Source organism: Pleurodeles waltl, chromosome 4_1, assembly GCF_031143425.1.
Source record: "Pleurodeles waltl isolate 20211129_DDA chromosome 4_1, aPleWal1.hap1.20221129, whole genome shotgun sequence".
Taxonomy (NCBI): Eukaryota; Metazoa; Chordata; class Amphibia; order Caudata; family Salamandridae; genus Pleurodeles; species Pleurodeles waltl.
The window spans coordinates 426520908-426546150 of NC_090442.1; the positions used below are offsets into that span (position 1 = coordinate 426520908).

The 25243-nt window shown below is 41.7% G+C and overlaps 1 protein-coding gene across 2 annotated transcripts in view; it reads right to left on the bottom strand.

Annotated features, from left to right (window-relative positions):
* Positions 1–298: 298 nt before the first annotated feature.
* The window catches only part of SEMA3C (semaphorin 3C), a 480273-nt gene continuing 455328 nt past the window's right edge, over positions 299–25243 (bottom strand). The window contains exons 17-19 of one of the 2 annotated variants that reach the window (XR_011202287.1): positions 14723–14853; positions 3470–5054; positions 299–3407 (exon numbers count right to left, since the gene is read on the bottom strand). Coding sequence is in view for 1 of the 2 variants with exons in the window: in XM_069228681.1 (XP_069084782.1) it covers positions 4644–5054; positions 14723–14853 (542 nt within the window). In the remaining variant the exon portion in view is untranslated. Of the gene's footprint in view, positions 5055–14722; positions 14854–25243 lie in introns of both variants that reach the window. The other variant, XM_069228681.1, reaches the window with a different exon arrangement.

A 25243-nucleotide genomic window follows, 5' to 3' on the forward strand; every position in this document is an offset into this window, starting at 1 on the left:
CGTTTCAGAGTAGCAGAGAGCTCCGATCACATCCTTTGGGTGGAACTGCAGCCCACTAAGTGGACTGGCCCAGGACCAATACGACTTGTCCGTCATGAAGGCCACCAGTTTTGCGTCCAGCACTTTCAAGTCTCGTGAGATTATGGTTTTTCGCTTATAGGCTTCATGATTTAATTGGCCTGTTCTTAGCGTTGTACGTACCAACATAGAATAGGGAACTGTGAGCAAATATGAACTTGTACAAAGTCACTGGACCATACCACGAAAAAATGGAAAAAACATGATCTACAAATATTCATTTGTTTATCTTGCTTTATTTATTCAAGCAAACAATCGTTCAAGTCTGCAATTAAATAACTAGTACCTTTACCTATATTTAGGTTTACTGTAAACAAGGCTTAATGGGATTCGCTGTGAGGACAGCTTCATCATGTTAAAAACTCCACAACAACCCTACTACTTTGCTAAATGTATGTACAACGTGACTGTTCGAAATACATGTTGAGAACAGAAAACTTTATAAAGTCCAAGGTATCAAAACAGATCAAATGCGAATTTAAGTTTACAGTCCTGCATTTTTCAGCACGGAACATCAGCTTTACATTTGGCAGGTTTAAGTCTAGTTTGTGTTTTCTTAATAAAAAAAAACAAAAACAAATAAAAAACTATATACACAACATTTTTTAAAAACTCTCCATGAAGGAAGATGTTAAATAATATCAAAATTGTCACACACTACATTCATAAAGAAAACCATTTTAAGCCTACAATGACTAAGTAAGACTATAGGAAGACAACCCTTTACACCTTCGCTAACACAGTTCTCTTGTATTTTCCCGTCGGTGCAAAGAAAAACTTACTGAAATATTGTAAATTTATTGCCTAAAAGTTAAGGCATACTTTCTAAGCACAGTAACCTCTTCGCGTAAGAAAGCAAATACAGAAGGTATCTCACTGAGATCCCTTCAACAGTCTATTCAAATATTGAAACTTCAGCAGCTCGAGATGAATTCTATTTATACCAGAAGAGAATATCGATAATTAAAATACAGCAATCAGGTCTAGTTTTCATAGGCCCATGTCTAAAAACGTGAGCCTTTTAAAGGACAATCCTTCATCTCACAGATAAAAAAGTGTCCAAATCAATATTCTATGATCCTCATTAGGAGGGTTTTCTGGTAATGCATTTAAACCAATGTGATATATTTGAAATGTGGCAGGTTGCAATCTTCAGGGCTTGTAAGTCCAAAACTGGACGTTGAGCCCTTCCTTCCCTTCCAATCCCTAGAGCAGGGGTACTCCTTTCCATCTTCTACCAGAGATGCAATGATTTACTCTGCCACTACAGTGGAATGCTGGTGGAACACTAGCAGATTGATAGCACACTATGCCTCGTGGGACTGTACTAACACATTGACTTGGGAAAAGAGATAACTTGCTGTAATCCACTCCATTGTCACTTCCTTAACCACCCTCGTGGTAGATATTATGTTCTTCCTCTGTGAAATAATATATTGTGAAACTGGACTTTCATGTAAGTGAAAATGTTGCTTATACAAAACAAGCACATCTCATGGAAGCACTAGGATATGGGCGACGGGAGACATCACTGTGAAATAAATTCTGCAGAGAATGTAACTCATATGCACTATTACATTATACGATTTGCAGCACGTTGCAATTCCCTAATATCAATTATTGTTCAAGCACAAATACAATTGATTTTCTTTTGGCCTCAATACTTGTAGTTCAAACGTGTTTTAACTACATCTAAAGAATCCACGAACTAGTTAAATTAATTGAAAATCAAAAGATATATTACATCGCACAATATGTAAGAGTATTTTATATACTTTGCAATGCTTGTCTACAGGGAATGGAACTACAATTTGCATCCCTGCCTGATAATGGACACCATAAAAAATGATAAAGCGCAAAGATAAGCTTACAACTGCTTTGCTTAGTGTTTGTAAAATTCTAGGATTAGTTCTAAAATCGTATGCGTCACAAAAAGGGGCTGAAAAGGGTGATATAAGACCGGTTAGCTCATCTGTACCTTTTGTGGTATTATCATGCCTTACACTGGGAACCGAACAAAGTCCAATGGCTGAATATGGATTTTCCATCACGGAAACAAAATGTCCATATAACACTAGGAGAATTGGGTGGTTTGTGCAGAGTACAGAATAGGTGTCACATGTGCTTTTAAAGTTACATAAAGCATCACTGTAGAAGGCACTACGCAGACCACCCAAAGCAAGACTGGCATAGTGCGCTGGAAATAGTAAACTACATAACTGAAGTTAGTGGCTCATGGTTTTGCACTTCAAGCCAGATAAAGTAGTCTGCAGAAGTGCAGAGAAAGAGCTATTGAGGCATAGTAACTGATTCACATACACGTTTGTGTACATTTACTCCTTTTAGGTATTCACAAACTATGTGGCATATTTGTGATAAAGTGTCGCAGTGCAGCAAGTCACCTTGGTGTGCTGCACTGCACTGCATCACTGGGAACGGGCAGGATTGTGCCATGTTTAAGGCAGTACAGCGCATTCTTGTTCATTCTTCTGTGATGGGGCACAATGGGCCGGCTATTGCTGATGCAGGCACCCTTGCACCATGCTACAATGGCACCTTTGCTGCGTGCAGGATTGTTTTTTAAGGAGGAAGGAGCACCTTACTGCAAAAAAACAATCTTAAGACAATTTTTCCTGTTTCTATGTGTGCTGCAGAGTACAGCACAAACAGAATGAGGAAAGACAATGAGAAATAAAGATATTTGTCCTCATTACGCCTCTCCTGGGGAGGTGTATCTTTTTGGTGCATTCCCAGGTTTACCTGTTCATGTAAATCTCATAATGCATCAAAAGCCATAGACATTGAGTGGGAACACCTACGCAAGACCCATGAAAACACCTCCCTGGTGCATAGTAATGCAACCCATTGATTTGCACAGCGCTACATTACTCAAGATTTATGAAGCCACATATGATTTGGCCTTGCGTAGCTACATAAATTTCACCTTTCTCTTGTGTAGCTCTTGCAGCACGTTGCGTGGTGAAATACTGCCACTAAGTGGCTCATAAATATGCCCTTTTGTGCAGAGTTTTATGACTCTGCGCTCCCTCTACTTATGTGTGCGGAGTTCTCCGATTGCTTGAGTCTTCAGGTGCAGAGAACATCACACACATTAGTATGGGGGGTGCTGCGTCATAACATTCTACATGTAGTTTGAAAATACATAAAAGCAGTAAACTTTGGAAAAGTGTAAGTTTACATTTGTGAATCAGGCCCATAGTTTAATAATTCATTTGACCAGCTGATATTCAAATGCATTGTCCTGTTTCCCAAAGGTAACTTACACTTTTGAGTAATTTACACTTTTGAGTAAGTTTAGTATTTGTTGGCTATTCACAAAATCCGAATTTATTCCAATAGCCTACACTCAGATTTTGTGAATAGCCAACACATAGTAAATTCACATAAAAGTGTATAGCCCTCTGGCCCTTCTCTTTGGTGGAGTCAGGTAAGTTACACTTTAGCAGTAGATTTTGTGAAGAGCCAAAAAGTAGTAAACTTACTCAAAAGTGTCAGTGACCTCCATGAATCAGGCCCTGTGCCCTAACACATCGGTTGTAATGCATTTCAATTAGTGAATTAGTTTTGAACCCTGGTTTAGGAACAGAGCATCTCTATGTAATAAGTGGAGTAATGAATGGCACTCTCTTTGTCATCTGTAAGGAAGCATCTCAGCAAGGATGCTGTATTGTGTATTTTCTGTATTTTTCTTCTTTAAAGTGATTATATCTACATTAGATATCTGCTACTGGATATATGGTGAACATCTCATTACATTGTTCCTGCCATTAGACCAGAAATAGACTCTTGAGATGCATTGATACTATAATAAATATAGGGCCACAACACTATTTTTAAAGTGGACATTACTTTGTTTGCCTAGTAACAATAGGTGAGCGTCTAGGCATGTTTGGTTTAGGACTTTTGCTCCAGAACCAATAAATATATATTTTCCAACTATCTAACTAGAAACCCCTTTCCTACCTTGAGTCAGTAAATATCTACAGCATACATGAATATCTACACTTGAATTCTTAGCCAGGGTCTCTACTGCCCTGCTTAAAAGAAGCAATTCATTATCAACTTTTTCCTCTGAACCTTCTGTTTTTCACTTCATTAAGCATTCTCTTCATCCCACCATCTACAGCTTACCAACCACTTAGACACACTAGACATGCACAGACCTATTCCAGAGTGAAACATAACATTTCTAAATATTGTATAACTTATACATTGAATAGTACATAAATAACTCCACACAGTAATCCAGCACAGGCAGTCCAAATTCTACATATCCATAGGGCATATGATCCTAGGCAAGAGCATGGATTCACTGATATCCCATCTGGGAAAACATATGGAGACCTCAGTGTATAGATTTGATGAACCATTAAGGAGAAGGCCTTATGTGCTAATACCTAATCAGTGGTTATTTCTACAAATACACGCTACTATGAGACTGATGATGTCTCAGATTTGCTTTACTTTAAGATTACAAAAGTCTTCTCTCAGAGGACAAAGTCTTTGCACGTGTGCCTAATGGTTCTGATGCAGAAAATAAAAGATTACGATCCAGCAAACTGATTCCTTCTGTTTCTACTCTTTCTGTTGTTGATGAGAGCCTTCAATTTACCATAGTCCACTTTAGTTTTCTGGATGTCTGATTCATGACGAGTCCGCTGTCTACTTTCTTTGCAGTACTGATTGATCATCTGCATTTCAGAGTGGCTGAAAGCTCCAATCACATCCTTTGGGTGGAATTGTAGCCCACTTAGTGAGCTGGTCCAGGTCCAATGAGACTTGTCAGTCATGTAGGCCACCAGCTCTGGGTTTAACACTTTCAAGTTGATCTTTGCTAGAGTTTGCTTGAAACTGTTCTCTGTGGCAATGCAGTGGTATAGCCCTTGGTCGGCGTCCTGAACGGAGCGGATCAGGAGGCCTTGGTCAGTTGCTATTATTCTTTCATTCAGCTTTACCTGAAGAACAAGAGACACATAATTGTCATTAACATATTGATACACAAGCAATTTACAGTAGCAAAACTGCTGCCACTTTCTCTGTGTCTATTTTTGACTTTCAGCATTTTATGTAAAAACATTTAAACTATGATTTAATATTTTATTTTGACGACTTTGTTTTGCAATATTTAGACATGGACCTGAAAAATGCATATAGTATGGCTGCACTGAAACGGAAGAGACAATATTTTATCAGTAGTACAAATTGAATCTATTTGCACTGGGGAGTGGGTAATTTTAAATGCTTTAAATATATCTGAGTCAGACATATCACAGCAACAAATGACGTCTGGTCTTAATGGGTACATAAAAGTGTCACTAAAATAAACAAAAGTTGTTTAACATGGCATGGTACGCACAGACTATTATAGGCAAACAACTGTGTAGTAACACACCAAATGCCCCATTTACGAGTTTTTGCTGCAGGGCAGTGGAGCAAGTCACTTTGCTGCGCTGTCCTGCATCAAAAGGACAGAGCAGGAATACATTGTATTAATGAAATATGGTGCATTCCTGTCCCTTCTGCCTGTACCAGTGTACAAATTGGTGCTTAAACCCAATGCAGTTAACCTTGCACCATGGTGCAACGGTGTCTGTGTTGTTGGTACGATTATTTTTGTGCAGAAAGAGACACCTTCTGCACAAAAACAATCAATGGAAGCATTTGATACAGCACACATAGAAAGAGGAAAAAACAAAGAGAAATAAAGTTATTTCTTCATGTTAAACCTCCTCTGGGGAGGCACACAGTTTTGACGCATTCCTAGGTTTACAGATCCTTGTAAATCTGGGAATGTGTCAAAGCCCATGGGTGTTGCGTGGGTAAACCCACTGCAACGCCCATGGAACTCCTTGACATAGAGTAAGGCAATGTAGCGCTTTGCACTGCCTTGCCTTACTCCATATCTATGAGGCCATGCAAAGCTTTGCGTCACCTCATAGATATGGTTGAGAGGTCTGTGCCATCGGAGCGTCATAAAAAGTGACGTTTCATGACACAGGCCTCTTGTAAATGACCCCCAAATGCATAATTGCTAGCAGTGATGTAAGGTAATATGTCAAAGGTTGAATGACAATGACATCAGGGTTTCACAGAAAGGAGCTAGGGCAGTTCTTTTTGAATTCTGGTAGAGTGAGCTGGGAGCGCCGGCCAGTTATCTATTGAATATTAGTGCTTGCCTACGGAGCTGCAAGCAGAAGTAAGCAAATCTGGCTCTGTGACCATTTCAATAGTCAAGAAGTATGAATTGCAGAATTTCAAAACACCAAGGCACTGGAACAGAAAACGGTGAACTGAAATTGTTGAAATGTTACCGAATAATTGCTGGTAAGGGCTGCCACTCATCACGTATTACACCACTGAATGACATAAACTCTAGAAGAAGGAGGTAGTGGACGGAGGTGTCAGTGATTCCAAAATCGATTTCTTGATCAGCAAAAAATATACATTTTACAAATGTGAAACAGCAGCTGGCATAAATCCGGGAAGTACTACAGACCAGAAATTAACCCATTACTATTACTAGCTTCCAAAGAACACTCTTGCTTTCTTTGATTTTCACATCACATTAAATCATACTTGTACCATATAGTTGTTCAGGCTGTCCCCATCCTGCTGGAGTCCGGATTATATAAATGAATACTTCAAACCTAAAGTACTTTTATGAAGGTACTCTTTCTTCCTCAAAACAGCTCTTTTATGACATACCGGAAGTTGGGTCCAGGGCTATGGTCCTATAGATTCACACATAGAATTATTGCTTTGCATCAGAGTGTCACTCTTCAAAGGCCTCCACTTTGAGGTCTTTCAAAGGCCTCTACTTTGAGGTCTTGCTACAACCTGGATTTTGAATGGAGAAAATCGGTTTCGTACAGAGCCCAAGAATGTCTAAATAATGCATGTTCTGCATTGTGTGAGAGAAAACAAGATATGGGTGTGACCTACCTCCTTCCGGTTCCTGATTCAGTCTTTTACATGAAAGAATTGATCTTAAAGAGATTTTTTTACATTGGTAAATGATGAATATCAATGACAAAAAGGAGCATTGGGCATATCATGATGGCCTTAAAAAGTCTCAACATCTTTTACAATTAATAGAAATTTGAAGAAAACCAAGGTCCCTCTCTTATCTCGCTCAATTACATTACCAAACCAATGCGTACATTATTGAAACTGGTCTGTTTTTTTAGATGTAGGCCCAATGAAGCCATTAGCAATGTTTACACGTGTTGTAATTAGCAAATTATACCTAACCAGATTCACCACAATATTTTTGCCTTTGTAGCACTTCAACTAATATACTAATATTACATCCTACATCCTACTCCAAGTCTTGAGCCATTTATTTATATACTCATTTTCTATTATGATCAATAAAGTACTCTGTTGAACATTTGGGAAGTCGAGTGTTGCTCTTTCATATTAATCTTCCATTAACTTGGCTGCTCATTTTCAGTTACTTGGGTCTCACTTTGTTTCTAATGAAGCTCGCTGTGTTCCCGAGCATGAAAGTCATAAATTTAAGAAACAAAAACAAGTTTGCAAAATCGAGGAGATGTTGATGCTAAAAATGTGATAATCTTCATTGACCTTTCTTTCGCTCTAGGCACCCTATGTTGAATTCCTTATCACTTACACCATCAGTTCCCCTCCTGACACTTACCCTTTAAATTTACCTAGAGTCCTTGTTGCAACCACAGATTTAGGATAACCTTCCTTACTACAGCAGGGTTACTCGTTCAGGAATCCTGGGCTCCCAACTCCAGGTCTATGCGACTCTGAAGAATGGCATTTATTGAGATGCGTAGATTCTTCAAACACTGCATTACTTTCAATGTCTATACTGACTAGATATAAAATTGATTGATGTCCAAAATGTAAAACAAAAATGTCTCCGTTTAACCCCTGTCACATTTTTCTTTTAATGGAAGTGATAGTTCAAAATATGTACATTCCCATACGTGTTAATGTATTTTAAAGGGGAAACCCAAGAAGATTATAACCTTGTGCGTAATAGAAGCTGAAATTACATGGCAGCAAAAATGCTTTTTGAAATAAGTGTCCTAGATGCCGAAGCCTAGTCTTGGGTTTCCCCTGCCTTTTATCTCACTTATCATAGAACATTGACATGGAGCTGAAGCCTGCCTTATGGCTTTGGCACACGTTTCTTCCATATACAGTTACTAAGTGTACTGCTTTCATGGACTTCATGCATTATATTGCATTTTCAGCAAACTTTTCTGGCAAAATTTACAATTTCAGCATCTGGTTATCTGTCAACACAACTCAACTATTCAAACTTAAAATTTACATGGTTGTGCATTTACTGTTCCACTTTATCGAAAGTGTATTGTGCTGCATAGTGACTATTTTCACAAATCAAAGTCCACCTTCACACCTTCACCCAGGAGAAGTAACACTGCTGAGCAGGCCTTCCTACACCACAAGAATGGCGATGTCTGCATAGTTTGAAAAATAGTGCCCCTAATGTAGGAACTACTTTTTTTAGAGACTGATATTCCGAGCTGGTTTATTTAAACCCACCTCTCTTTACCTTTGAAAATGAATGTTTCTTTCACCAGCTACACTGCGTCTTACAGTCCCACACTTCGTTAAATGAGGCTCACTTATTGTCCTCTTCTAACCTTCGCTGGCACTCAGCTCCATATCAGACAGTAAGTCTGGCATGACTTATATTTAGACTACTTAAATCACTCACCATGAAAGTGTGGCTCTATCTTTGGGTTTTTTAAAAGTTCCATGTGCATAAACATCAGTGTATTTTGACAACCGTATACATTTCCAAATTTTTATTTGCGGCATGGCAGGGTCTTTTCTCCATCAAGTTAGTTTGGAATTTCGACTCCTTCTTCGGTCATCAATCTACTGACAGAGGTATAGAGTATAACTATCTTATCAAACAGTGGTATAGACTAAACCTCAGGCCTTCTTTAATATCGCATTTTTCATGAAATCCCTATCGAACTTTTGTGCTAGTAGGCTCTAGTTTTAAGTCATTGTTTCATCTACAACAGTGATCTCACAGAGGCAATGAAAGGTCACTTCTGACACACAATATTACTAGTTCATCATTTGCCATTCTCCCTCTGCTTCTGACATTTGTATAAATCTTTTAGGGTTTTCAGAATGTATTCTTTCAGACCAGTGAAGGTGCTAACTTGGACTGCAATTTGCCTTTTCCCTTTCCATAGGTCGTCTTCGTTACACTGAGTTAATTTTCACCTGTTTCTCGATGCTCAACAGGAGAAGGATGCCAGAATACAGTTGCCAGAAAATCATGTGACATTTATATTATGTCCCAAATATCGTCTATAAAAATATGACTACTTTAGAGCTAATGGTATTGAGTTGACACGCAATGCCAAAATATATTTGTAAACAATATTAAGGGCCAGATGTGCTAAGCATTTTTAATGTCACAAATATTCTAGTTCGGCACTTGCGAGTGTAAAAGACTTTTTCGGATGTACTAATCCCATTTTAGGAGTCAGAAAAGTATTTCTGACTGCTAAAATGGGATTGCGAATGGATACAATTCGGTATTTGAAGGCTATGTGTTGTAGGCATCCCATCCAAATACAGAATCGGCAAGTCATGTAAAAATGCATTGCAGCTTGGTCACAAAACATTGAAAAGTTAATAAGTCCACAAAGGAGGTGGTAGCCCATTCACAAAAGGGGAGGAGTCGCCTCGGAACCCTCCACCTTTGTGAATCAAGAAAGGTGACCAGCGCCTAATCTCAATAAAAGAAAGCACTTTTCTTTTTAATTGCAGCCCCATAACCTTTAGGCCACCATCAGTGAGATTGCCTCCAGTCATAGTGAGTCACAACTTGTGACCGACCACATTAATATTCTCGTGGTAGGTCAGACTGCCACCCACCACTATTCAGGAATTTTAAATGTTACAAACTGACCTATTAGTGCATAGTTTGGCATGAAAAATTATTTACTGGTTACAAAAATACTGGCGGAAACCTGTGACCAATACTTTGGGACCAGTTATTTGTACATCTGGCCCTTAGTAGGATATTATTTCTGTACATGATATTGTGATAGACAATCATAAGGAAACTGCAGTATGTCCACCAAAGCTCTGTTACAAAAGTGGGGGTGTTATGTCATGCTGTACTTTTTTGTGATGAGTTTATGTTGGGATTTTATCATCATGGATGCTTTCACAAAGGAGAAAAGTGTGCTGTCCACCTTTGTGAAGTTTAAAAGTTATATATCCCAAAATGGAGGCATTTTATCTCTCTAGGTATGCAAACTGGAAAGCTGCCTTTATAATTAAAAGCCCCTCGAGCCTTGCCCATTTTGTGTGGTATATGGAAATATGGCATACACCACCCTGTGTGGTACATGGTAGTATGATTTACAGGGCAAGATGCAATTCTAAGACTTTAAAATGGGTGGTTGAAAAATGCTGAGAGTTTCTCTTGTTCCTATCAGAAGGGAATTGATTGCACAGTAGCAGTTTTCAAATGGAAGATTCTGTTTAGTGCATGACTGCACAGGTGCTGTTCTTTGGCCGTAGGAAAGATTCTAGTTAAATAAAGATTATCCCAGAGCTGATGTTTATGAACTAGATGCAAACACACAAGAATACACTGTTCCAGAAAAGGTCAGAAATCCATTAGACACTTCTATACCTAGAAGCAAAAGCCCTCACACATCCATTGGATGTCATGCTTCATTATAGGGCTTGCTACTCGTCAGACTGGCGCTGCAATATCTGACGGGCCCCTCAAAAAGGGTCTCTTTGCCAGAGATCTTCACTGTTAATCCGTGCCGTGGTTTAAAGTGTGTAGAGATCAATTTTAACATACAGTCAAGGAGAGAAAAAGGGGTAAAATTGGTTCAAAACCCTCTGGAAAACCTACAATTTATTGATCAAGGAAGGGTCTTGGTCAAGGTTAAAAGATACTAGGGAGTGGAATAGAGATAATACTCAGCCATTCTGCCAGGAAAAAAAAAGAAATGGATGAAGGAACTACCTTGAACCACTACAACAGGTCAACATGTTTTGCACCTAAAATGTCCATACGGATCAAGTGGCGCATCATCAGGACCAAACACAAAAAATCAAAAAACTCTTCTCCTAAGCTACAGTGAAAGACCACAATGTGTCTAAAAATGTATGCACAGAAACTCGAGTCACTTACTTAAAAAATCTACATGTCAGATAGTCAAACGTAGAAGGAGACCATCCTCAATCAGGGACAAGACTCCAAAGGAACAAGTGTAGGACTGTCGTAGTATTTGCTGGAAGACAGTCCCCGCCAGGAGACCTACCCCAAGGATGCACTCCCAAAATGTTTATGAACTAGAATCTGTGTTGGCAGTCCTCATCAGCGTGGAGAGCCAGGATTCAATTTTCACCGTAAGGTTCAGATACTGTGTACATTAATCACAGTTTGTGGCATCTAAATGATGAACCCAGCCACCCACATAACCAAGTCTTTCTTGTGTTTTTCAGATTCCATAATAGCAATCTTTCTAGTGTTGTAGTTTGCTGGATTTGTGCTATTATATTTCGCTGATTTCAATGACATTCCTGTTAGTGAGTGCTTTGCTGCATCTGCATTGTTATTTGATTTAGTTTTGTACTCCTGCTGTGCCCTACATATCGCCTTGCCTCATTTGTATGAGTGCAAACCCTAGATGTGACTATCAATGCTTTTATATTTTCACATTATCTTTCACTTTGAGTTTGACATTGTGACAGCAATCTTTGTGCTCCAGTCTACTATGATGCTTCGCATAACTGCACATTTTCTTTGGTACATATCATTATACTTATAACTAATTCTGTGGTAGTAGCCAATGTTACATTCTTTGTTGACAAATATGTAGACGTTGACTTCAGCAGCCTCCTTGATTTCCTTTTCCTGCTTCTCAAAGCGAGTGTTCTTTGGTGACATACGCATTACTTATTTCAGTCAGAGAAAACAAAAATTGGCAGTGGGTTCAAAACAAGGGAGAGAAGAAAATGCACCTATTCCTATCACCAGCTTGTGTATGGTCCTTGTAATCAAAGAATATTGATGATTGGATGTGTGCACTGATCACAGTACCTGCCACCAAGGTACTACCTCAAAGGAGTTTCAATAATAGAAATTTTGAACGTGCACCACAAAAGAACAAAGTAATTGAGTCCACTTAGTACATATTATTACAGGAATATCTTCTCTTTATTAAAGTGTCCTTGAGTATAAAAACAAAACAGACACCGCATTTCGTCCTTGTTAGAGGACTTCTTCAGGGCTTATAATATAAATGTGAATAATTTTCTCCGCATTATTGGTAATTCTTGACGAACATAAATGTCGACAAACAGCCACTACAAGAGGTAAACCAAAATTTAAAGTGATAAGGGAGTGGAATAATGGCTGCATGCTCTGCCGGTACAAAGCGCGATCGATGTAAACCGAGTGAGCAGGTTTACACGTACCTATTTCAGTCATCTATATCTTCCATTGATAGTGGAGCGATGCTTGTTGAAGTTCCAACCATTACTGGCTTAAAACTGAGACCTGCGATGATTTTAGACCGATAACCAGGAGACAAAAAGGCAGGCATTTAGACCCTGGCAGGAGGCATGTCAGCCGTCCAGGTCAATGGAGGCTTTGCCTCTGTTACAGTGGAGGACTGTGTGACATATTTATCAATACTTCCCTGCTACATGGGGATCTCTGTGCCTGATGGGCAGCCTCCACTGCAGCTGCTCTACTGAAGGCACTGATCCTTGGTTGAGTGGTGTGATGTGTGATGTGCTGCTCAGCGAAATAGTTTGTTCTGCAAGAACAAACTCCCAAAATGGGACTTCGCTCTCGTGGTACAATATAAACAGTGATCCAATGTGCAGGGACTTTTTTTTACTACACATTGGGGTCACTGCGTTATTTCACTGTCTGGTACCACCACGTCTCACATTGCAGTCCTGGGCAGGGGGAAAAACTGTGAAAGGGGTGACCACCCCATCCTACTGAGGACATGGTGACCACAACTATAATCTGTCAGTGCCATGGCAGATGGACCAAAGGATTCTGCTGGTGGACTTGACTCTGTAGTTATTTTGTCACTTCTAAACAGGGATTGTGAACTGCACGTCTGAAAGAACAGTACACCTGTCATTTTATGCTGGATGCAAAGAGCCATCAAACTCTAAATGAACCTGAACCTGTTCCTCTGAATGTTGGTGTGAAAGTTGCATGGAGGAGCAAGTCGGGTAATATACACCAGCAGGTTCTAAGCAATGGCTCAACAGATATAATACTCCTTTCCTTCTGTCTTCCTTCAAATGAAGGTTTTTAATGCCAAGTTTTCTGATGGAGTTGAACTGGAAGTACTTGTCAGAAAATGGATGCACGTCCTGAAAAGCGTGCTCCTCAAAGGATTTTTCCCTCCAGCTTTTTTCCATCGCTCATTCGAGCTTGGACTGCATACATCTTCTTGTCTGCGATCTATTGCAGTTTCGTGCTTCGTGAAGTTGAGCTTTCCTCTCATGTGCCAGCCTGAAATCCTATTTTTAAAAACGTTTGAATGTATTGAAACCTGGAAATTATTGCAAAAGAGCAACACATCATGACCACGGGCGGTTAACCAAATGTAGTCTTAGGAATTAACTGAAATTATAAATGTTTCAACATTTAAAGAAAAAACACAAGACCAAAAATCTCAACAAGAACACAATCCCAATATCTTCATTTACAGGGTACAAAACATATGATCTCCTGTATGAGCACCATGTTAATCAGGATGCATCAGGGAAGCAGCTGTTTGCAGTCAGTTGAAAGAAAACAAATGCAGCTCTTGTCCTAGTCCTGAATTAGGCGAAGAGGCGTGGCTATGCACCATGAAGCAGGGATGAAGTCGATTGCACTGGGCAAGTGGGATGGGGGTGAAGAGAAACCACAGGAAATGGGCGTATCGGATTTTAAGCAGAATCTCACGTTTCAATTTGTCATGATTGTTTTAGAGAGGGCGGTCTCGAAAGTATTGTGAAACAGCCTACGACATGTCATGATCTAAAATCTGGGAGTGCGCATCAAACCGCGGCTGGAATGGACTTGTGCAGTTCAATTCACTTTTGGTATCTTTCGGGAGTCCTTTTGGCCTACATAGGAAAGGGCTGCGCTCACTGAGTGGCATTGCAAGCGTTCAGACAGCTCCCACACTCGTACGTCGCATCACTAGCACTTGTAGACATCTGCTTTCAAAGGTTACTCAGAGGTTATTAATTCAATCATTTCAGACTATTAACCCCAATAAAATGTCCCACTGAAAAGCTGAATATAAGGTTCTTAACATTTTGGTTTACGATGCTGCAGCGTAGTAACCCCCGCCAGCACCCTTCCTCCCCCCGCCTCCACCCCCCGGGGGTTGTCACTGTAAATATAATATGACAGACTGAAATACAAAACCTTCCAAAAAGTACCTTCTAGAAGCAAAGAAAAGTGTACCGAGAATAAGAAAGCACTTTTTCTTATAGCTCCTTCTATTGACGGGAGACGCGATACAACGCTTCTAAATTACGATGGTAAAAAATTGAAATATCCTGGTGAAACGCCCTCTGTTACATCTATAGGCCTGCCTGGATTTACCTCTTTTCGCCGATCATTGTCTTTCTGCAGCAGCCACTTGACGGTCGCCTGCGGAGATTTGGCAGTGCACTCTAGGAAGGTCGTATTATTTTTCACTCCGAACTGGGAGCTCTCTTCTGTGTTTCTGTACGCTGGAAAATAAGGCAGTCGTATTTAATAATGTACAGGAGTTGTGTTTCATTGTTACCAGAAGGCAATGATGTCTGAATTTACAGCAGGCACTGAGTTAGATTACAATAGCTCGAGTGATCGCGCGCCTGAGCCCTAATCTCCACCTGGGCTCGCTACCAGTCCTGACAACAGCGGTTCCTTTGTTATTGAACAAGGACGCCATTCTGTCCAAGGTAACTATCATTCCAAGGCGCAACCCATCAAGGATAAGCACGACTTAGGCTTCTGTCTTTTTACATAAAAAGTTCGCAGATGTAATGTGTGAACTACTTTGCAAATTCGAATTTATATAATCAATATCTTGCCACAATATAATATAAATTGAAGGCGGCTACACACTAAAAAGAACTATCAGACACAGGTGAATAACAGATGGCCAGAAGAGTGTTCAGAGAAAACGACGAACACAGATCCATTTTGTGAGGAAAACAATTCTGGCATTTGTTCATGTATATGCAAATTAGAACGTTGTACTTGAAACCCAATAACAGTGTTAAGAAGGAATCTGGAAATCTGCAGAATGAAGTCATATTTCTCAATTTAACAGTTCGCTGCAAACTTTAATTGCTCATTGTAACTGATAGCTTTCAAAACTGTGGGCCGTATTTATACTCTGGTTGCGCCGAATTTGCGTCGTTTTTTTCGACGCAAATTCGACGCTAAACTAACGCCAACTAACGCCATATTTATACTATGGCGTTAGAGGCGAATAGCGCCAAAGTTCCCGGAATGTGCGTCATTTTTTAGCGTGAACCCCTTCCTTGCGTTAATGATATGCAAGGGAGGCGTTCCCGTCTAAAAAATGACTCCCAGGCCTTTACGTGGTATTTATACTCCCGGGCAAAAGAGACGCCCGGGAGTTGGCGTGGCTAAAAACGGCGCATTTGCGCCACTTTTTAACGCCTGCTCAGGGCAGGCGTTAAGGGGCCTGTGGGCTCAAAATGAGCCCACAGGTGCCCTCCCATGCCCCCAGGGACCCCCCCTGCCACCCTTGCCCACCCCAGGAGGACCCCCAAGGATGGAGGGACCCACCCCAGGGACATTCAGGTAAGTTCAGGTAAGTATAATTTATTATTTTTTATATTTTTTTTTGGTGGCATAGGGGGGCCTTATTTGTGCCCCCCTACATGCCACTATGCCCAATGACCATGCCCAGGGGACAGAAGTCCCCTGGGCATGGCCATTGGGCAAGGGGGCATGACTCCTATCTTTACAATGATAGGAGTCATGTTGATGGGGGATGGGCGTCGTTAAAAAATGGCGCAAGTCGGGTTAAGACGATTTTTTCGACGTAACCTGACTTGCCCCATTTTAAGACGCCCATGCGCCATTTTCCCCCTACGCCGGCGCTGTCTGGTCTACGTGGTTTTTTCCCACGCAAACCAGGCAGCGCCGGTCTGATTGCGCCGTCTAACGCCATTCCATAAATACGGCGCCCGCATGGCGCTTCAGAATGGCGTTAGACGGCGCAAAACTTTTTGACGCTAAACTGCGTTAGCGCAGTTTAGCATCAAAAAGTATAAATATGGGCCTGTGTGTCAAAGGAAAGAGTGAAAAAACCACCGTGGAAATTGCGACTTGCGTTTTAGGGTCTGTTCAGGATTTCGTATTTGTTAAAACAATGCAGCTGAAAATTGAATAGGAGTAGATTACATGGCTAGGAGTCTGGTGGAAAAAGTACAGCACTTATGAGGCAAAATATTTTGTCTTATCAGTCAAAATGCCTGTAAGTACAAATATGCACACTGGATATTAAAAGTCCGGATACGAAGTGAAGCTAACGGTTAATAGATTCAAAGGATTATTTTCAAAAGGCTTGGGCCCTGATTCCAAGTTTGGCAGGCGGCGGTTGCCGCCCGCCAAGCAGGAACCGCCAATTGGCCGCCCCGCGGTCAAAAGACCGCGGGGGCCATTTTGACTTTCCCGCTGGGCCGGCGGGCGCCCGCCAAGGGAGCGCCCGCCGGCCGAGCGGGAAAGGGCCTGCAACACAGAAGCCGGCTCCGAATGGAGCCGGCGGTGTTGCAGGTGTGCGACGGGTGCAGTTGCACCCGTCGCGCTTTTCACTGTCTGCTAAGCAGACAGTGAAAAGCATACTGGGGCCCTGTTAGGGGGCCCCTGCACTGCCCAGTGGCATGGGCAGTGCAGGGGCCCCAGGACACCCGTTCCCGCCATCCTGTTTCTGGCAGTGAAAACCGCCAGAAACAGGCTGGCGGGAAGGGGGTCGGAATCCCCATGGCGGCGCTGCTTGCAGCGCCGCCATGGAGGATTAGCCCAGCCGGGGTCGGAATGGGCAGGGAAGCACCGCCAGCCTGTTGGCGGTGCTTCCGTCATTTTAGCCCTGGCGGTCGCGAACCACCAGGGTTAGAATGACCCCCTTGGTGTTAATATGAAGAATAGAGGATATCTCCATGTGTTTGGGATATGAGGTGACGCAAAGTTATACTGAAGAGGATTGTGTCCTCAAGAATGAAATTGCAATAAGTTGGTCCCCTATCATTTTAGTCCTGATGAAGACCCGTGTGTGAGCCCGGAATTAGCCCGAGAGCCAGAGGGGGTCGAAACGTCAAAAATTATGTTTGAGCCTGGATGTGTTTTTTCGTTTTTCTGATGAAAGAAGGACTCTAATGGGGATTTAATACTCTTGTAATTATATTAATAATTCAATGTGGTAAAGGTTGAACCAACATGCTTTCTTTTAAATCTCTGTTTTTATTGGTTAGGTGTCAAATTTACATTTCTCTTTTTTCTTCTTATCACGAGCACTCGTTCTTTTGGCACTCTTTCTTGTCCTTCTACTTCTTTGATAGGGGATTTTGTATGTGAATATGTAATATATTTTTGTATATAAATAAAATAAGTTTTTCAAGTAATTGTCCAATTATGCTGCATATAAATTTTAGTGTTTATGTATGTTGTTTAGAATTGGTTCAAGAGTGGGTAATGTAGTCTCTTAATAATCACTGCATAAACGCAGCTGTGACTCTGAAATATCTGTGAAACCAGTTTGTCTTAATACAGGGAGTCACATGACAGCAGATGTCAATGCATTAATATTCAATATTCAATACCAAATCTTTCTAAATCCCCAGCAAAGTGCAGGACTATTAAAGGCCAATTCTTTTATTTCAAGGTGGCCGTCTAAGGCAAGCTGAAATAATGTGCAGGTACAGAGAGATGATCAGATCTGTGGGAAGGTAGCACGAAAACCCTGTTGAGAGCACGTGAACCTTACGAGAGAGGTGTGTGAAGGTGGTTGTTTGTGGATGACTCTAGGGTTAGTTAGGACACTGAACTGTGTATTTAGCACCAGAGGTGAATGGTGTGGGTTCCGAAAGCAACTGAAGATGGCCCAGTCGCAGAAGACCAACACAGGCGTGGCAAAACAGACAAAAGAAACTCAGCTGGGCTGCCTGCGGAGTGAGTACTAGCACTCTATGGAACCGGAACAACACAGTGAATAGAGGGTGGAGTTCAAAGTCTGTCGTAGTTCAAGTGTAAGCTTTTTCACTGGGTATGAGATCATTTAGATGTTGTCCTTATCACTATCCTATCACATCTAACAAAGTGAAAGTTGGAAAGGAAGACAAAAAGATAGACATGTTTAGTCCAAAGTTCACAGAAAGTGGGTAAATAGTTGTTGAACTTAGTTTATAGCTTAATCTCAGGTTTAAGTTCTAAGTATGGTATTGTGACTACGTTTTGAATTTGCAGACCTGATAAAACAAATGTGCAGAGCCAGTCTCTTAGAAGAAACTCTTCTCGAACACTGGTTTTACAAGTGAGGTTTCAATGAAAACTCTAGGTTTGAAGATGGAAAGGAAAGTACTTAAATATTCTGCACCTTATAACTTTTTTTTGCTGTTCAGGCTTTTAAGGGTACCTAAGTCTTTTATGATATCTTATTGGCATTTGATATAGCACACAACTCACCCTGAGGGGGTATCTTGGCGCTGGGGCTCAATCCAGGGAGAGAAAACTAATGATACTAAGAAAGAAAGTAGCTAAAAGAGCCAAGTTTTAAGGAGCTTTTTAAAATGCAACAGATCCGGGCAGGAACGAACATGCAGGGGGAGTTTGTTCCAATGGTGCGGGCTGCGGTAGGAAAAGGTCTGACCTCCAAATTTAGATGTTCAGACCCTTCAGGGGCAGAGCAAAAGCTGGGTATTAGATCTTAGATTTCTAGCCAGGCAGTAAGGAGCAAGCTTTTGCTGGAAATAGGCAGGGCCTACTCCAGAATAGGACTTGAATATGAGGCATAGAAGTTCAAAGATGCCCCCCTTTTTGATGGGGAGCCAGTGGAGAGACCTTAAAGTGGGCTCAGATGAGGTACGGGGAGGAAGATTGTAAACCAGGCAGGCTGCAGTGTTCTGCATCTCCTACTGTTTGGATATGAGTGATTCGCTTGCAGCTACCAGAAGAGCGTTACCATAGTCCAGGCAATTGACTACCAGTGCCTGTATAAGGGCCCTTCTAGTATAAAAGTGGTAGCCACTGAAACACCTTTTTCAACATTCGCAAAAGACCAAAACAGGAACTATATGTAGAGGCAACCTGCTCCTTCATCGATAGGCAATTGTCGATAAGAATGCTGAGGTTCTTAATGACTGCATTAGGTTGAGGGTGAGCACCTAGTTCTGGAGGCCACCAGTCATCTGACCAGCAGACCCAAGGTTTCTTGAATAACACACTCTCTGTCTTACCATCATTGAGCTGTAAGCAATTCTGTGCCATCCAAAATGCAATATTCCGCATACACTCCTTGAATTTGGGCTTGGAGGAATCTGGATTAGGACCCATAGAGACGATCAATTGGGTGCCATCTGCATATGATATCACATCAAGGTCACAAGATGTGACAGCCCGAACCAAAGGTGTGACATAGATATTAAACAAAGTAGGGCTCAGTGCCGAGCCCGAAGGAACTCTTTTGTCTACAGGCATGCTTCATGATTTATAAGGGCTAAGGTTGAGGGTTTGTGTACGGTTACTTAAAAAGCTTTGGAGCCAATCCCGGGCATTACTCTTTACACCAATCTCTGTGAGTCTATGAATCATGATGGAATGAGAGATGGTGTCAAAGGAAGCCGACAGATCTATAAGCACTACCATAGGTGGACATTCGATGTCTAAGGAAAGTTGAATGCTGTTGAGAGCTGCCAGTAAAGCTGTTTTAGTACTATGGACAGCTCTAAAGCTGGATTGAGACAGGTATAATATGCTTTTACTTTCTAAATAACAAGAAAGTTGTTGATCAACTAGACGTTCCAACATTTTGCTAAGAAAAGGAAGGAGAGATATCAGCAGATAGTTAGCAGGATTTGAAGAATCTAAATGGATTTTTTTCAAGATGGATAGCACTTGTGGACTTATGGAACTTCCCCTTTTCTTAAGGAATGGGTAAACAATGCTGTGATCTCTGCAAGCAAAGAGTCAGAGAATATTGTCACTATATGAGGGGGGCCGGGTCAAGAGGAGACCCTGATTTAACTTTAGTCATGGCCTCTGAGGCCATTTCTAAAGTGATTGGTTTGAATCCGTCAAAGGAGGCAGAGAGGCTGTGCCAGGAAGAAAGGTCATCAGAAATCTGACCGTTTGCCAGGAAAAGGGCTACATTGTTGTAAATTGACTTTATGTTATCCTCAAAAAAGTTTGCCAAGGAGTCACACAGATGTTGAGATGCTGGGCTAGGTGGAGAGTAAGCGGCGGGCTTCAGGAATTCATTTATGACTTTAAATAGTTCTTTTGATGAGTTGCCTGCACTAAGCTTTATAGGGTGAATTTTCTGGGCATACTTGAGAATGTAATGATATTTATTTAAGGCTATCTTGTAATTTATTTTATTTGATGCCAGTTTGGAATTTCGCCAACTTCTTTCTAATTTCCTGCAGGCTTGTTTCTATTGCTCAGTTCATCAGTGAACCATGGAGCCTGGGGCCTACTGGAAGTGGCACATGCATATTATAATGGTGCTACAATGTCTAAAGTAGAGATTACAGAGTCAAGGAAATTAGATAGCGCACTTTTAACATCTGAGAAGTTTATGGAATAGTGAGTTTAAAAAATAGAAGCAAAGGAGGAGGCTGAGATATCTCTCCATGGTCTGATTTGTTTGAAGCTTGGCCCTTGTGTTCTGCCATGGGCCTTATGTACGGAAAGCTGAAAGCTAAGCATTGAGTGGTCTGACCAAATCAACGGGGGGGAAAGTCCGGCTGAAGATCCCCCACATTAGTAAAAAATAAGGTCCAGTGTATGGCCTGCAGTGGGTACAGGGCCTCTCTGCAGTCGGAGATAACCCCAGGGTTTCAAGGTCTGATAGTAGTAATAGTAGTAAGAGAGTTTTACACCCCTCTCTCCTCTTCCTCTGTCACTTTCTCCTATGTCTCAACTTCTCTAGTTCTTTTTCAATTACTCTTTCTTTTACTCTGCCTGATTCCATAATTCCCAGATCTGCAGTAGTATGAAAAGCCATTTTAATATTACAAGCAGCTAGAATCACAACTTTGAGCTGACATACAATGGATCATCACAGTACAGCTGCCAAACAAAACTGAACATACTACTGCCCAAGAGCAGGAAACTGGGAAGAGAACATTTGAACCTTGGATGATATTGATGTTCTACTGTGCACAGAGCAACATAATACACTAACATGCTATGATTCAGCAACGGATGCCAATCAGATCATAACAACGGATGCCAATCAGACCCTTTCTCTTCCCAGATTCCTGTGCTCATCTCAGTATTCTGTGTTTGGATCCTGCCACAGGTTGAAGACTAGCATATGAGTGGAGGTTTGCATTCTGTAAATTACGAAGAGGGGTGGACAGAGTTAGCAGTGCTGGAGTATGGAAGTCGGTAGTAGGCGAAAGCCACAGCCCCAACATACTTGGATAGAGCTGCTCCGGCTTGCATCACTGGCACTTCAGATGCTCTTGCAGTGTTGTTAAGCTACGGAGCTTCATAGCAGCCTGCTCACCTGGTTCTTCATAGTAGGGATATGCTGTCTCATGGCTCTGACGAGAGCTCTTCTTCTCTCAAGTCAGCGATACACAACAATGGTAATATCCATGCCCTTTCATGATCTTCTTACACCTGTGTTCCTTTTCACTTTCTTGCAATTTAACTGTGAATTTATGCCTCTGCAGAAAGTTTCCACCACAAATCATGTATTGACCCATTGTCAGTTCTTAGCAACACCTCAGCATCTGTCTTGGTTTGCAGCAGGGAGGTGTTCACCAATAGGCTGGGAGCTTAGGATATTTGGGAAGAGCTGGATTACTGTTGTTGGGAATTAAATATGATACCCTAGTTCAGGGGATTCCCCACCTTTTCACAATCTCACCACCACCTGCCCAGTCAGTAGGAATTTCTTGTAGATGTAACCGCATTATTTATATTTCACCTAAGGCCTGCATTATAATCCTGATGGTGCCTGGGTACCCTTGGCAACTAACCACCACTTGATGCAAGACTCACTGACTGGCCACCAAACAAAAGTAGTTAATATGAATAAAGGTTTCCAACAAGAGTTATGCATCGATGTTGATGGTTTTGCAATGTGTCAGTGTACTATACTATCAATACACTAATTGCGCATAATGTCAGATTGAAGCATTTACCACTATGCTCCAGGTGGGGATCAATAGTACACATAGTATCAATTTTAATGGCTTTACAATTTGTCGATGTACTATACTGTCACCAAGCTAAATGTACAAAATGTCAGACCAAAGTATTTGCCACTACGCTGTTGCTACCAAGTAACAATGAGTATTATGAGTTAGAAGCAGCAAAGCGGTATATGGTACTGATCAACATGTATATATCATATAAGCACTGTAAGAATATGTCAGTAAGCAAAAACTGCGACACTGACAGGACTGATAGTTATCTGACAAAATCGCTATGTTTGTTCAATTTTCTAAATTGTTATATTATAGAAGTTTTTTGTATGCACTACATGTTCCATGATGCCTCATAATAGGTGATTTGGAATGCTAGTATAATTAACAAAGATAGTTAAGGGACTCACCAACCGTGAAAAAGACCATTAGGTCGAAAATCATCAGTGCAGTTGCTATTTTTCTTTGGAATATAGGAATTACAGAGTTCACAGAGTGTGGTGTGATTTTTCTCTTGGATTGTCACAGCTTTAAGGAGAGCGGTCTACCTCCGTGCACCTGCACCAGCTGATAAGCATGTCGTCATTGACGACTTTGTGGATATGATATATATTTCTGACCTTCATCCGTAGTTTAGGAGGCACTTGTTATGGCAGTCCAAGAAGGGCTCTAGTAGCCCCCAATATGGCCCAAATAATCTCTCACCAAATGAAAGAATTCTTGGCCACTTGTGAACCATCTTACTAAGAGGTTTTGTGGTATTTTATCCCGATATATATATTCACACACAAGGTCTTAAAAGTGGTGCACTCTTGTTGCCAATGCTAGCATAGGAGTAAAAGACCATAAAACCTCCTAGTAATTTAACAACCAAAAGGAGAGAGAAACGCTGTACATCCGGAGACTCCAACAGCCGGTATTGTTTATTGGCAATGCAACAATTAACACCACAATGCGTTTCAACATCAAGTCTTTCTCAAGTGGTCACAGTCATTGATATTTCACACAGCTATGCCTTATGTGTAGTCTAAGGCATTTTGGGATTTGTAGTGTCAATTCTACTAGGCATCTGTCCTCGTTGTTACTTTCAGTTCCATTACAGTTTCGTGCTTATTCTTTGCAGTTCACACATTGCATTTCAAACAATCCCATAAATTATTTTCACTGCATGGCATAGTCTAAAAATGTATTTCCAATTTATCAACTCATGATACTTGACCTCTGGATCCAACTCCAATTAATTGTAGGGTGCATTAGTGAGAATCTGTGAAAGGGCACAGGCTCCTTTGATGAGCATTGTAGGAAAGTACCATCTTGCCTGGCATGTTACCCCCATTTTTCACTATATATATATGTTGTTTTAGTTGTATGTATCACTGGGACCCTGCCAGCCAGGGCCCCAGTGCTCATAAGTGTGCCTGAATGTGTTACCTGTGTTATGACTAACTGTCTCACTGAGGCTCTGCTAATCAGAACCTCAGTGGTTATGCTCTCTCATTTCTTTCAAATTGTCACTAACAGGCTAGTGACCAATTTTACCAATTTACATTGGCTTACTGGAACACCCTTATAATTCCCTAGTATATGGTACTGAGGTACCCAGGGTATTGGGGTTCCAGGAGATCCCTATGGGCTGCAGCATTTCTTTTGCCACCCATAGGGAGCTCTGACAATTCTTACACAGGCCTGCCACTGCAGCCTGAGTGAAATAACGTCCACGTTATTTCACAGCCATTTTACACTGCACTTAAGTAACTTATAAGTCACCTATATGTCTAACCTTTACCTGGTAAAGGTTGGGTGCTAAGTTACTTAGTGTGTGGGCACCCTGGCACTAGCCAAGGTGCCCCCACATTGTTCAGGGCCAATTCCCCAGACTTTGTGAGTGCGGGGACACCATTACACGCGTGCACTACATATAGGTCACTACCTAAGTGTAGCTTCACAATGGTAACTCCGAATATGGCTATGTAACATGTCTAAGATCATGGAATTGCCCCCTCTATGCCTTCCTGGCATTGTTGGTGCAATCCCATGATCCCACGGGTCTCTAGCACAGACCCTGGCACTGCCAAACTGCCTTTCCCGGGGTTTCACTGCAGCTGCTGCTGCTGCCAACCCCTCAGACAGGTTTCTGCCCTCCTGGGGTCCAGCCAGGCCTGGCCCAGGATGGAAGAACAAAGGACTTCCTCTGAGAGAGGGTGTTACACCCTCTCCCTTTGGAAAATGGTGTGAAGGCAGGGGAGGAGTAGCCTCCCCCAGCCTCTGGAAATGCTTTCATGGCCACACATGGTGCCCATTTCTGCATAAGCCAGTCTACACCGGTTCAGGGACCCCTCAGCCCTGCTCTGGCGTGAAACTGGACAAAGGGAAGGGGAGTGACCACTCCCCTGACCTGCACCTCCCCTGGGATGTGCCCAGAGCTCCTCCAGTGTGCTCCAGACCTCTGCCATCTTGGAAACAGAGGTGCTGCTGGCACACTGGACTGCTCTGAGTGGCCAGGGCCAGCAGGTGATGTCAGAGACTCCTTCTGATAGGCTCCTTCAGGTGTTGCTAGCCTATCTTCTCTCCTAAGTAGCCAAACCCTCTTTTCTGGCTATTTAGGGTCTCTGCTTTGGGGATTTCCTTAGATAACGAATGCAAGAGCTCATCCGAGTTCCTCTGCATCTCTCTCTTCACCTTCTGCCAAGGAATCGACTGCTGACCGTGCTGGAAGCCTGCAAAACTG